Raw genomic sequence first — 15299 nt, 5'->3', positions numbered from 1 at the left:
CGTCCACTCTATCCAAGCCTTTCACTATTCGGTGATAGTACCTGCCTCAACTACCTCCTCCGGCTGCTCGTTGTTTATACTCGCCACCCTTTGTGTAAAAAAGTTACTCCTCAGGTTCCTAGTAAATCTCCCCCTCCTCCCCCCAACCCCACCCCCCCCCCCCCCCCCCCCTCTCATCTTAAACCTGTCCTCTTTTTTTCGATTCCCCTGACCTGGGCAAAGGACTCCGTGCAATTACCCATTCTATTCCTCTTATGATCTTGTACACCTCCATAAGATCAACACTGTGGCACGGTGGCGCAGCGGTAGAGTTGCTGCCTTACAGCGAATGCAGCGCCGGAGACTCAGGTTCGATCCTGACTACGGGCGCTGTACTGTACGGAGTTTGTACGTTCTCTCCGCGACCTGCGTCCGTTTTCTGTGAGATCTTCGGTTTCCTCCCACACTCCAAAGACGTACAGGTTTGTAGGTTAATTGGCTGGGCAAATGTAAAAAATTGTCCCTAGTGGGTGTAGGATAGTGTTAGTGTGCGGGGATCGCTGGGCGGCGCGGACCCGGTGGGCCGAAGGGCCTGTTTCTGCGCTGTATCTCTAAATCTAAATCTAAAAAAAAAATCTCATCCTCCTGCCCTCCAAATCTACACATAAGCTGTGGCATCGTCTACAAACGTTCCCCTGTGCTGCACGGATAACCACAAATAACTGGTTCAGAGGCCGATGTGTCAACTGCTACCAGCCCATGGATCTGAACATTCATGTTTCACCAGCCTTGTTAGACTGGATGATCTGTCAGACACCATTTGCTTGCCGTATCTTACAATTATATTCAATCAATACATTACTCACACAGTTCAGAGGTATTAAACATAGAAACATCGAAAATAGGTGCAGGAGGAGCCCATTTGGCCCATGTGATCATGGCTGATCATCCACAATCAGTAACCTGTGCCTGCCTTCTCCCCATATCCCTTGACTCCACTAGCCCCCAGAGCTCTATCTAACTCTTTAAAATTCATCCAGTGAATTGGCCTCCATTGCCTTCTGTGGCAAAGAATTCCACAAATTCACAACTCTCTGGGTGAAAAAGTTTTTTCCCACCTCAGTTTTAAATGGCCTCCCCTTTATTCTTAGACTGTGGCCCCTGGTTTTGGACTCCCCCAACATTGGGAACATTTTTCCTGCATCCAGCTTGTCCAGTCCTTTCATAATTTTATATCTCCCTATAAGATCCCCTCTCATCCTTCTAAACTCGAGTGAATACAAGCCCAGTCTTTCCAATCTTTCCTCATATGACAGCCCCGTCATCCCAGGGATTAACCTTGTGAACCTACGCTGCATTGCCTCAATAGCAAGGACGTCCTTCCTCAAATTAGGAGACCAAAACCGCACACAATACGCCAGATGTGGTCTCACCAGGGCCCTGTACAACTGCAGAAGAACCTCTTTGCTCCTATACTCAAATCCTCTTGTCATGAAGGCCAACATGCCATTAGCTTTCTTCACTGCCTGCTGTACCTGCACGCTTACTTTCAGTGACTGGTGTACAAGGACACCCAGGTCTTGTTGCACTTCACCTTTACCCAATCTAACACCATTGAGATAATAATCTGCCTCCTTGTTTTTGCCACCAAAGTGGGTAACCTCACATTTATCTACTTTATACTTCATCTACCATGCACCTCCTAACATCCTCACTCAACCTGTCCAAGTCACCCTGCAACCTCCTAACATCCTCTTCGCAGTGCACAGTGCCACCCAGCTTTGTGTCATCTGCAAACTTGTTAGTGTTACTTCTGATTCCATCATCCAAATCATTAATATATATTGTAAATGGTTGTGGCCCGTTCTAATTTTAGCCAGTTCTCCCTTGACAAGGTCTGGAAATATATTTATTGGCAAATATTCCAACATTTCATTGCAAACATCTTTAACATGTTTAACCACCTTTTTAAATTCATTCTTAGGATATAGTCGTCACTACCAAGGCCAGCATTTAATGTCTATCTTCAAACGGCCTTGAATTATGTGTTGGAATGAACTGCAGATGCTGGTTTACACCAAAGGTAGACTCAAAATGCTGGAGTAATTCAGCAGGACAGGAAGCATCTCTGGATAGAAGGAATGGGTGATGTTTCGGGTTGAGACCCTTCTTCAGACTTGAATTATGTGTTATTTCAGAATGTAAAAGGGTCAACTGTGAATCTGGAATTATAGTTCAGAGTAAGAACTACATTTTTCTTCCCAAGTGAACATAATACAATCTTTGTCCATCTATGTCTCTTTGTCACCATTATCGCGGTGGATTAAAAAACTTCCAGCTGTACTTAATGCTCTTGACTGAGTGTACATTCCCCAACCGTCATTGAACCCATGGTTCCATATCCACAGTCCAATCCTCCAGGTCACGACCCAAAAACGTCACCCATCCTTTCTCTCCAAAGATGCTGCCAAACTTGTTGAATTACCCCAGCACTTTGTGTCTACCTCTAGGTTATAAGTCCAGTAACTACTGTGTCATCATAAACCATCTAGTTACTTGCTGCAAAATGTGCCTGGTTTGGTTGGTGTTCGTGATGGAATCAAATATCCAACAATGTCCGGCGGTTAGTGTAGAAGCAAGGAACTGCAACTGTTGGTTCACAAAAAAAGATACAAAGCGCTGGACTAACTCAACGGGTCAGGCAGCATCTCTGGAGAACATGGCTCAGTGACGCTTCAGGTTAGGACCTTTCTTCAGACAGTTAGTTTTAGCTGATGATTCTTGCTAACCCAGTCCCCTTTTGGAGTTGTAAACACAACGACCTTCAGGTTTTGGTTTATAAAAAAAGACGCAATCTGCTGGAGTAACTTAGTAGGTCAGGCAGCATCTCTGGAGAACATGGATAGGCAACCTGACCCGTTGAGTTACTGCAGCATTTTGTGATCTCTTTTGGTGTTTTTAATCCTCATTTGGTGCCCTTGTTTGCCCAGATGAACACAAATAGAAACATGTTAAGATGATAATGCACTACTAGGAGAGCACAGTGGTGTTGCTGTCTTACAGCACCAGGCATCTGAGTTTGTTCCTGATTATGGGTGCTGTCTCTATGGACTTTGTACGTTTTCCCTGTGATCACGTTGGTTTTCTCCGGGTGCTCTGGTTTCCTTCCATATTCCAAAGATGTGCGGGTTTGCAGGTTAGATAAACATAAAATACTGGAGTAACGCAGCGAGTCAGGTAAGTCGAAAGCACACGTTAGCTTTTACCATAAGTCAATAAGTTATTTGAGCAGAGTTAGGCCATTTTGTTTCCACGCTGCATCTCTAAACTAAACTAAACTGAACTAAACTAGGGAGTGCAAGCCTCCAACTAATTTTAAGTATATATGTTTGTGGTTTTGTTTGTATCTTGCAGTCCTTTCATGCTGAGAATCCCCCCAAAAAAGACATCAAATGCAAGTCAAGCAGGAGATGCTGATCTGGTGGTTCACGCCGGTTCCAATGTCTAAATACGTAAATGTTTATTTGACTGCATTGCACCATTTTAAAATCAAAATAGGATTCATTAAAGTTTCATGTATATAAAATAAACATGACCTGCTGAGTGATGGGGGAAAAAACAGAACAGATACCTTATTGAGAAAAATATCTGACATACTCTTGCTATCTTCTAAATCGTCTGTGCTGTTGAGCTGTCAGTCACGTTTAATTGTGCACTGTGGGTGTGGAGTTAATTATTGTACATCACACATTGATTAACAAGGAAATTGGTTTGGTTTTTTTCAATTGCATCCTTTTGAAGGCATGGGGAAGGTTCTGACTTCAGACTAACTGTCATCTGTCCATCCGCTCAGCAGTCATCCCTTGGGCTGTTGGCGGCAACTGCACAGAATCTAACGGATGTGAGCGAGGCAAATCTCCGAGATGGACGTGTGGAGGGGGGAGAGGAGTGTCCGTGGGATGGGGCCGGCTGCTGTGCGGATGCAGTGGTGACGGAGAGTCAGGATGCATCAGCTTCTACAGGAGTGATCACTTTGAATGACGTCTCGAGTAGAGTGATTCTGAAAATAGTCTCCTTCCCCGTCGGATATGCGTCAGTCCGATAGCTTCTGTTGGAGAGCTCAGCTGAAGAAAGCCGAGATTCAGTGGTGCACTCTTTGTATCAGGAGCGGAGTGGATACCATCTCTCGCCAGCACTGGGCTTTGCTTAATCCAGCAACGCCACAGGCTGATCCATCAGTTTATCCTGACCTCGTCAACTCTCCTGCTTTCAAACATTCCTCAGAACCTACATCACGTTGACCTGATTTAATTAACCTGTCCTAAGGTCTTGCAAAGCAGCTCGGTTTAAAAGATAGAAAGTGCGGGTTATAATTTACAAAGTTACCTCATAATGATTTTGTTTTTTACCATCCAAATCAAGTTCCCAATTAAAGTAAATATTCTGCTTCTTCAATAGACAATAGTCAATAGACAATAGGTGCAGGAGTAGGCCATTCGGCCCTTCAAACCAGCACCGCCATTCACTGTGATCATGGCTGATCATCCACAATCAGTACCCCGTTCCTGCCTTCTCCCCGTATCCCTTGACTCTGCAATCTTTAAGAGCTCTATCTAACTCTCTCTTGAATGTATCCAGTGAATCCGCCTCCACTGCCTTCTGAGGCAGAGAATTCCACAGATTCACAACTCTCTGGGTGAAAACGTTTTTCCTCATCTCCGCTCTAAATGGCCTACCCCTTATTCTTAAACTGCGGCCCCTGTTTCTGCACTCCCCCAATATTGGGAACATGTTTTCCTCTTATTGAAACATATAAGATTATTAAGGGATTGGACACAACTCTAGCATGTCCAATCCCTTAATAATCTTATATGTTTCAATAAGATCCCCTCTCAACCTTTTAAATTCCAGTGTATACAATCCCAGTCGCTCCATTCTTTCAACATCTGACAGACCAGCCATCCCGGGAATTAACCTCGTGAACCTACACTGCACTCCCTCAATAGTAAGAATGTCCTTCCTCAAATTTGGAGACCAAAACTGCACACAATACTTCAGGTATGGTCTCACCAGGGCCCTGTAAAACTGCAGAAGGACCTCTTTGCTCCTATACTCAACTCCTCTTGTCATGAAGGCCAACATTCCATTAGCTTTCTTCACTGCCTGCTGTACCTGCATGCTTACTTTCAGTGACTGAAGTACAAGGACACCCAGATCTCTTTGTACGTCCCCTTTTCCTAACTTGACACCATTCAGATAATAATCTGCATTCCTGTTCTTGCCACCAAAGTGGATAACCTCACATTTATCCACATTAAACTGCATCTGCCATGCATCCGCCCACTCACACAACCTGTCTAAGTCACCCTGAATCCTCACAGCATCCTCCTCACAGTTCACACTGCCACCCAGCTTTGTGTCACCTGCAAATTTGCTAATGTTATTTTTAATCCCTTCATCTAAATTCAATTTTCACTTTTGCAATCTCATAATCTTCAACAATCACAAACCCCTACATTCTCCATCAAAAAGACCAGTTTACCCAACATTGACCCGATCTACACCACGCTGCTTCGGATATGCAGCCAACACCATCAAGGGCCTTTCCTACCCTGTCATTTTTTCTTCTCCTTGCTCCCGTCGAGCAGAATGTACGGAAGCTTGAAAGCACGCACCACCAGACTCAGAAACAGCTTCTAAACGTCTACTATCAGACTTCGGCCCACCGAGTCAACGTACATAGCGCTATCCTACACACTAGGGACAATTTACAATTTTTACTAAAGCCAATTCACCTATAAACCTGTACATCTTTGGAGTGTGGGATGAAACCAGTGCACCCGGAGAAAACCCACATGGTCACTGGTAGAACGTACAAATGCAGTGCAGACGGCACCTATAGTCAGGATCAAACCGGGTCTTTGGTGCTATAAAGCAGCAACTCTACGGCTGCACGACTGTGTGTGTGTGTGTGTGTGTGTGTGTGTGTGTGTGTTTGTGTTTGTGCGTGTGTGCGCCTGTGTGTGTGTGTGTGTGTGTGAGTATGTTCTAAAAAACATCACAGCTTGTCACCTCCATTGTCCAGTCCCCACCTGCAAACAAAAAGTTGTCCATTTAATATGCAAGCTCCTCCTTTCACCAACCTATCAATTCTGATTCAATTTTAATAAGCTGTACTTTCTGACTCAGTCAATAACCTCCGACATGCGACTTATTTCACCTTGACAGCTGCCTGCTGTGGTTTTTCACTAAGCGCTCTCTTTGCATGCCATGCTAAATTATTCCTTCAATTTGCAATGTCATGCAAAATATATTTACTGCACGTGGTGCTGTCAAATCACTCGGGATCCACAATTTTTAGATGAAAACTGACAGTTCCAAGCGATGTCCTTTTTTGTCAGACCTCCCAATCCTTCATTCATTCTCCATGTGTCAAGTAGTATAAGAAAATAACTGCAGAAGCTGGTACAAATCGAAGGTATTTATTCACAAAATGCTGGAGTAACTCAGCAGGTCAGGCAGCATCTCAGGAGAGAAGGAATGGGTGACGTTTCGGGTCGAGACGTTTCGGGTCGGGACTGAAGAAGGGTCTCGACCCGAAACGTCACCCATTCCTCTCCTGAGATGCTGCCTGACCTGCTGAGTTACTCCAGTATTTTGTGAATAAATACCTCCATGTGTCAAGTAATTCCTGTCAAGTAATTCCTGTCAAGTAATTCTGTGGTTTCATCAGTAAGGTCTGAACCTTGCGGCGGCACGGTGGCGCATCGGTAGAGTTGCTGCTTTACATCACCAGAGACCTGGGTTCGATCCTGACTACTGTCTGTACGGAGTTTGTACATTCTCCCCGTGACCTGCATGAGTTTTCTTTGGGTGCTCCAGTCTCCTCCAACACCCCAAAGACGTACAAGTTTGTGGGTTAATTGGCTTCGGTAAAAATTGAAAAATATCCCTCGTGTGTAGTGTGTGCTTGTATTACGGGGATCGTTGGTCGGCTTGCACTGGGTGGGCGGAAGGGCCAGTTTCTACACTGTATCTCTAAACTAAACTGAACTAAACGACAGCTGTTTTGTGGAGGTTTTCTTGTGAAATGTCGTACAGTGGTGTAGGTGTTAAATTATTGGAGTCCTAATCCAATGGTTTGCATGAATGATCTTCAGTCACGAGTCATATCCCATTTTAACAGCTGGGGCATTAAATTCAATAAATTATGTAATCTAGAATTATTAAATCAGCCATCATCTTTGTGATTGTCAAACCACTATATTGTGGTTTAAAATTTGTACAAGTCACGAATATCCTTTAAGAAAGAAAGGAAGTCTGCTGTCGACATAAGGAACTGCAAATTTTGGTTTACAAACAAAAAGACACAAAGTGCTGGAGTATCTCAATGGGTCAGGCAGCATCTCTGAAGAACATTCATAGGTGACATTTCGAGTCAGGAACCTTCTTCTGGAAGTCCACTGTTGATTTTATATATTCCTCTAACTCCAGCCCGACAGTTATGGTTGATTCTTATTAGAATTTAACTCTCACTAGTGTGAGGTGTTGCATGTTGGTACGTCAAACCACAGCAGGACTTACACAGTAAATGGTGGACCCCTGGAGAATACGTTTATAAAAAGAGAGATCAAGGAGTACAGGTGCTTGGTACCTTGAAAGTGGTGAGTCAGGTGGACAATATGATGAAGAAGGTGTAAGAAGGAACTACAGATGGTGGTTTAAACCGAAGATAGACACAAAAAGCTGGAGTAACTCAGCAGGACGGGCAGCATCTCTGGAGAGAAGGAATGAGTGACGTTTCAGGTCGAGCCCCTTCTTCAGACTGGTCTCACCTATAACCTGTGTAGCTGCATCATGATGTCCCAACCTTTGTACTCAATAACCTTCCCAATGAAGGCAAGCATACCAAAGACCTTCTTCACCACAGATAGACACAAAAAGCTGGAGAAACTCAGCGGGACAGGCAGCGCCTCTAGAGAGAAGAAATGGGTGACATTTCGAGTGGAGACCCTTCTTCAGACTGAAGAAACAGGAGCAAGAGGTTCTCCCTTTCTCAGTTGAGATAATGAGTCAAGAGTGTTTGCAGTGCTGACTCGAAGGGCCAAATGGCCTCCTCCTGCACCTACTTTCTATGTTTCTATGTTTCATATAACCCAAAACAGAAAAATTACGTTTATACTTGGAGCAGCACAACAGATATGTAAACATGGTATTCTGTAAAACCCATAATAAACAAAAAAGAGAGAGAGAGAGAGTCAGTCTATGTAGCTCGGAGCCTATTTGGAGGTTGCAGCATTTACTAGCCTGATGGTTAAAGGGAAGAAGCTGCCCCTGAACCTTACAGTTTTCAGGCTCCTGTCCCATCCGGATGGCAGGAGTGAAATGACAGCGTGGCCAGGCTGGTGTGGGTCTCTCATGATGCTGCTGCCTGCCTTTTTGAGGCAGCGACTCCTGTAGATCCCTTCGATGGTGGGGAGGTCAGTATCCGTGATGAACTGGGCAGTGTGTTTACCACTTTTTGCAATCTTCTCTGTTCGTGGTCACTCGAGTTGGAGTCTCAAACCTGAAACATGAACTATTCTCACTTTCTGCAGCTGATGCGTGACCGGTTGAGTTTTCTGCACCTTTTTGGGGTTTGTGGTTCGATGGCCCCAACACAGACTTATGTCACCTTTGTCTTCCCCACAGGGTACTGAGTGAGCATCTCGGGGAGAAGGAGGTGGAACTTTCGTTGTTATTTGACTGGGTGAAGGAGACGGACCTGGGAAATTACACCTGCATTTTGGAGAACCGGATTGGACGCACGCAGACCAGCATTCTTCTCCAGAAAAAAGGTAAATCTCAGCAAGGTGGGGTGCTTTGAAACAATAATTTAGTCCCGTGTGATTTTTCTTCCTGCACTTTGACCACAACCCGATCTGAAGCAGAGAACATCAGCAATAGGTGACGTTTCGGGTCGGGACCCGTGGTATTTAGTTATAGTTTTAGAGATACAGCGCGGAAACAGGCCCTTCGGCCCACCGTGTCCGTGCTGACCGGTGATCCACGTACAATGACACTATCCTACACACGAGGGACAATTTACAATCTTTTCCAATGTCAATTCACCTGCAAACCTGTACGTCTTTGGAGTGTGGGAGGAAACCAGAGCACTCGGAGAAAACTCAAGGGGAGAACATGCAAGCTCTGTACAGACAGCACCTGTAGTCAGGATCAAACCCAGGTCTCTGGCACTGGAAGGTTGCGATTCTTCCACAAAGCCACCGTGCTGCCCCTATTTGAGCCTTCCTCAGACTCAAAGCAGAAAGCCCAACCTGAAACACCTATCCATGTTCTCCCGAGATGGTGCCTGACCCGATCAGTTGCTCCAGCACTTTGTATCTATCTTCGGTTTAAGCCAGCAACTGCAGTTCCTTTTTATTGCAGAAAATATCAGGCCTTGGTCTGTTATTAGTTCACAGTTCATTGCCGTGACTTGACAATACAGCACGGTCCTTCAGCCCAACTCATCCATGCCGACCAAGATGCCCTGTATGAGTCCACGTTTAACCCATGTTATTATAGTTTTTGCCTCAACTGCCTCCTCTGGCAGCTCGTTCCGTGCGTCAATTACCCACTGTGTGAAAATTTATCCTTCAGATTGCCCCTCTCACCTTAAACCTAAATCATCCGCTTCTTCATTCCCCTATCCTGGGTAGAAGACAGTGCATTCATCCTATCTAAACCCCTCGTGATTTTATGCACAAGATCACTCCTCAGCCTCCTGTTCTCAAGGAACACAGTCTAGCCTACCCAACCTCTCCCAATAGCTCAGGCCCTCAGCTCAGTCCTGGCAACACCCTTGCAAATCCTCTCTGCACTCTTTCCATTTTTTGTTTGGCTGTGGGGGGAGATTGGCCAAACTTGTATTGTTTTCTAAGAAGCATCAGTGGATGTGGGGAGATCTGATGGAATGATATAACATTATGAGAGATAGACAGCCGGAACCTTTCTCTCGGGTGAAAATGTCAAAGGCCAGAGGGCAAATCTTGAAGGTGAGATAGAGAAAGTTTAAAGGAGATGGGAAGGTTTTGTAAAAGTTTTGTTCTTCACAAAGAGTGGTGGCTGCCTGGAGGGGTGGTGGTGGAGGCTGATACCATAGCGCATTCTAGAGCTTTCTGGATATGCACATGAATATGTAGGGAATGGAGGGATGTGGGTCACGTGCAGGTTTAACTTGACATCATGTTCAGCACAGACATTGTGGGCCGAAGGGCCTGTTCCTGTGCTGTACTGCTGTTTGTTCCGTGATCTCATCCATAGGACTTTCATCTCTCAGCTGCGAGCTTTCGGGAAAATCGTCCAGTCCTGCATCCTCTGAGATATCTGCGTGCACCCAATTTTGCCCTCTTGCATGTCCCTGATCTTTCCCTCCGGTATTCGCCTTAAACTCTGCGATGTCCTGCTTAGAAGTCACTGAAGTCCTCTGTGTCGGAAGGAACTGCTGATGCTGATTTACACCGGAGGGAGACACAAAATGCTGGAGTAACTCAGTGGGTCAGGCAGCATCTCTGGAGAAAAGGAATAGGTGACATTTCAGGTCGGAAGAAAGGTTTTGACCTGAAATGTCACCTATTTCTTTTCTCCAGATATGTTGCCTGACCCGCTGAGTTATTGAAGTCCTCCCTTCCTTTAAAACCTACCTCTTTTTCCAAGCTTCTGTTCACCTTACCCCACATCTCTGTATATAGCCAGATGCAGGCACCGCCTAATTAGAAAGTATAGTTGCTACTGTATTTGTTGAGCCAGGAACTAGTTCTGCACTCCACTTGAAGCAGAGTGTGTATGGAGCGCCCTCTGCTGTCTATTGCTGTGCTTAAAAAAACATCTCACAGATCCCCCGGGTTAATAAAACAACTATTTTAATTTTAACATATTTCAAATAAGCTGCAAATTTACACAGCACTCCGGCACTGTGATCCAATGGATGTGTCATAAATATTCCAGTGTTCTTGCTTTGTGTGTTGAATTAAGGAAATAATGGAATATGAATTCTGACTGCAATGAATGGTGACAATCCCCAATCTTTCTTTTCCAAAAATGTTACGTTGAATCGTTTTTTAGAAAAATTGTATTCATATTTTTTGTGATCGGTTTCAAATCCATGGTATTTTTCTTTAATTTTATTATTCAAATTTTACTGGTGGTACTTAACAAATCCATTAATTGTTTAGTTTTGTTTATCAGTTTAGTTTGTTATTGCCTCGTGTACAGAGGGTACAATGAAAAGCTTTTCTTTGCGTGCTATCCCGTCAAAGAAAAGAATATACATGAAATCAATCAGTGCACAGATAATGGATAAAAGATACAACATTTTGTGCAAAGATATAACGTTGAAGTCTGATTAAAGATATGTAAGATGGAACTGTAAATGCTAGTTTACACCGAAGGTAGACACAAAGTGGTGCAGTAAATCAGCGGGTCAGGCTGCACCTCTGGAGAAAAGGAATAGGTGACATTTTTGGGTTGAATCTCCTCATCTGACTGGGAGTCAGGGAGGGGGAAACTAAAGGTATGGGAAGGTACAGAACAAAGCAGAGCCCGCATCGATGACTCAGGGAAATCTGGAGCCCACAATGGTCCATTGTTGGCTGGGGACGAGGAGATAACGCAGGAATGCAAACGGTGAAATTAGCAAGAGGACTAGGGTGAGTGAGGGACGGAGAGAGAGAGGGAATGCAAGGCATACTTGAAGTTAGAGAAATCAATAAAGATAGTTCTAATGTCTCCAATGAGGTAGGTGGGAGGTCAGGACCACACTCAGGCTGATGAGGGGACTGTAATAAATACAATAAGCTCAACTTTGATGATAATCCTTCAGCATTAAAAAGAAAGATTCATGTTCCTAATTGCCTCATAAAATGGAATTTCAAATTAAAGCCACGGTTTTTGTCTTAAATTAAAACGATCTGTAGGTTGTGTTCGTGGAAATGAAATGGGTGGTGTTGGCATACTCAGTTCTTCAGGGTATCAAAAAGTGAGCCAAATCCATCATTTATTTTTCCACACTATGGTCTCTAATCGTGCTGTAATGCTTGAAGGTAGCTGGTAGGAACACAAACATGACAAATTGGCAGGCTTGTAACTCTAATGGGCTTGAGATTTATGAACAGTATGGATCATTAGGAGATGGATTTGTCAATGGGACACAGAAGCAGAGAATGTGGGGTCTGATGTATTTTCCATTAACACTGTGCTCTACAGAAAGTAGCAGTGGGGGAGAGGTGCACGGCAATATCGAGCTGTGTTGTGAAGGACACAAGATTGCTGAGCCTGTGTGTACAAACCACTGAAATGCAGGTATCAGCCATCCAATGCAAAGATTAATAGAAAGCACACCTTCATAAGGGCAGCACAGTGGCACAGCGGTAGAGCTGCTGACTCACAGCACCAGAGATCCACTTTTGATTCTGACCTCCTTTTTTTTTTTTTTTTAAATATAAAAATTTTATTCCAAAGAAAAACATACAAACATACTAAGCAAAATGTGATCAAACAAAAGCCGCCTGTATCTATCGGCAGTTTACAAAATAAACAGTTATCACATTAAAATCCCGCCATCTCTGTCAACAATACATTCAACCCCCCGCGGCGACCAGCGTTCACGGAAGGCCTCCATAGTCCCCGTGGACACCGCGTGTTCCCTCTCCAGGGACACGCGGGCACGGACGTAAGCCCGGAACAGTAGTAGGCAGCCGACCTCTGTGAGGCCGTCGACTGCCCGCTGCCTGGACGCGCGGATGGCCATCTTGGCCAGGCCCAGGAGCAGACCGACAGGGGACGATTCTGACCTCGGGTGCTGTCTGTATAGAGTTTGTACATTCTCTCTGTGACCACTTGGGTTTCCTCCGGGTGCCCTTCTTCAGACTGAGAGTCAGGGGAGAGGGAAACTACAGGTATGGCCCAGTACCTTTTCATACCTCTAGTTTCCCTCTCACCTGAGTCTCCGTCTGAACAAGGATCTCGACCCCACACATCACCTATTCCTTTTCTCCAGAGATGCTGCCTGACCCACTGAATTACTCCAGCGTTTTGTGTCCATTTACACTGTACAGTTCCAGGTTTAGGTGAGGCAGACTCCAATGGAATGAGAGAATGGTTTGCCTTTGCCAACATTTGGAAGGTTAAAGGGACAGTATGAATGAAGTTTCAAGGTTCTCTTTCGGAAAAAAAAAACTGCAGATGCTGGTTTAAATCGAAAGTACACGCATCTCGGGAGTGAAGGAATGGGTGACGTTTCGGGTCAGGACCCTTCTTCAGACTGATCAGTCTGGACCCGAAACGTCACCCATTCCTTCTCTCCCGAGATGTTGCCTGACCCGCTGAGTTACTCCAGCATTTTGTGATACCTTCAAGGTTCCCGTCCAGGGTTGATGCAGCCGGTAGAACTGCTGCCTTATGTGACCAGAGACATGGGTTCGACCTGAACCTCGGGTGCTGTCTGTGTGTGGAGTTTGCACCGTTTCCCCTACGACTGCTCCAGTTTCCTTCCACATCCCAAAGGCGTGCGAGTTTGTAGATTAATTGTACTCTGTAAATTGCCCCCAGTGTGTCGGGAGTGGAAGTGGGAAAACATAGAACCAGTGTGAATGGATGATGGATGGTCAGCGTGGACTTGATGGGCCGAAGGGCCTGTTTCCATGTTATACCTCTAAACTAAACTAAACTAAAATAAACTAAACTCCTGATCTAGAAGCAGTGTGGGAATATTTCACCACAAGGACCACAGCTAAATAACATGGCTGTAGGTTGGATTATCACACAGTGGATCATGAGCTTGTATTGTTTTTATCATGTATCAGGATCAACTGAATTGTCCCTTTATGATACTCCGAGAGAACGTCAAGGAAGATAATATAAACCTTACAACCAGTGCTAGACATTTTGGGAGATAAACTAGAAAATGCTTTTTCATGGACGGATCAGTGGCAGCTGTCTGAATGATTAATTTTACCTTAAAATTTAGAAATATGTTTTCACCGGATGGATAAATAAATAAATAAAAGGATATGGAGGCAAGTCAAGGGGATGCATTTATTTTGCAGATCAAAACACTAAGTGCTGGAGGAACTCAGCAGGTCAGGCAGCAGCTGTGGACTACTGTGGTACTGCCTGACCCACTGAGTTGCTCCAGCATTTTGTGTTTTCCCTCGGGATTGCAGCAGCTGAAGTTCTTTATGTGTCTATAATGCTGATCAACTGTAATACGATTCAGTAGTGAAGAGGACAAGAGGGCAGTATGGCTTCTCTCTCTTTGTATGAATTCTGGCACATCAAAGGTAAGGGTATTATAGATGTGTGCAAGCCAAACGTAGACATTTCTCAAAGAGAGATGTAAACCCACCTTCCAGCACCAGAGACCCAGGTTTGATCCTGACTATGGTTGCTGTCCGTACAGAGTAACTGGGTCAGGCACCATCTCTGGAGAAAAAGGTTGAGTGATGTTTTGGGTCGGGATCCTTCTTCAGACTGAAAGTAGGGGGTGGAGGGGGAGGGTCGGGGGGGGGGGGGGAGGGGTGAAGAGCCGAAGGGTACAAAAGACCACGACCGATCAGGGCCAGCCACAAATGACCTCAGCCGGCAGGGCGTTGCTTGGCAGGCCCATTGTTGGTCCAAGAGAAACAATATGGAGAACTGTGGAACTGATTAACGACGAGGGTGGAAGAAGAATCCCGGTACGGTAGCGCAGCGGTAGAGTTGCTGCTTTACAGCGAATGCAGCGCCGGAGACTCAGGTTCGATCCTGACTACGGGTGCTGCACTGTAAGGAGTTTGTACGTTCTCCCCGTGACCTGCGTGGGTTTTCTCCGAGATCTTAGGTTTCCTCCCACACTCCAAAGACGTACAGGTATGTAGGTTAATTGACTGGGTGAATGTAAAAATTGTCCCTAGTGGGTGTAGGATAGTGTTAATGTGCGGGGATCGCTGGGCGGCGCGGACTTGGTGGGCCGAAAAGGCCTGTTTCCGCGCTGTATATATATGATAAGAAGGAGGAGCAAAGAGGGAAGGGGGAGGGGAATATGAGATGCTTACTTTAAATGAGAGAATTCAACTTTCATACCGCTGGGTTGTAAGCTACCCAAGTGAAACATCAGGTGATGTTACTCTAATTTGCGTGTGGCCTCGTCCTGGCAATGGAGGAGGTCCAGGACAGAAAGTTCAGTGTGGGAATGGGAAGGGGAGTTGAAATGATTGGCAACCAGGGGATCAGTTAGGCCCAGGTGGACCCAGCATGCATTTATCTCAGATCTTTTTAGTCATCCCCCTCCCCCCCCCCCC

At 45.2% G+C, this 15299-nt stretch overlaps 1 protein-coding gene across 3 annotated transcripts in view; it reads left to right on the top strand.

The window, feature by feature from the left end:
- Positions 1-15299, top strand: part of il1rapl2 (interleukin 1 receptor accessory protein-like 2) — an 806853-nt gene that overhangs the window by 740646 nt on the left and 50908 nt on the right. For all 3 annotated transcript variants that reach the window (XM_078412191.1, XM_078412190.1, XM_078412192.1), the window contains one exon: positions 8671-8816. In XM_078412191.1, the coding sequence (XP_078268317.1) occupies positions 8671-8816 (146 nt within the window). The remainder of the gene's footprint in view (positions 1-8670; positions 8817-15299) is intronic.

The sequence above is a fragment of the Rhinoraja longicauda genome, chromosome 15, assembly GCF_053455715.1.
Source record: "Rhinoraja longicauda isolate Sanriku21f chromosome 15, sRhiLon1.1, whole genome shotgun sequence".
In the NCBI taxonomy this organism is placed as follows: domain Eukaryota; kingdom Metazoa; phylum Chordata; class Chondrichthyes; order Rajiformes; family Arhynchobatidae; genus Rhinoraja; species Rhinoraja longicauda.
This window is presented reverse-complemented; position numbering and strand designations above follow the sequence as displayed.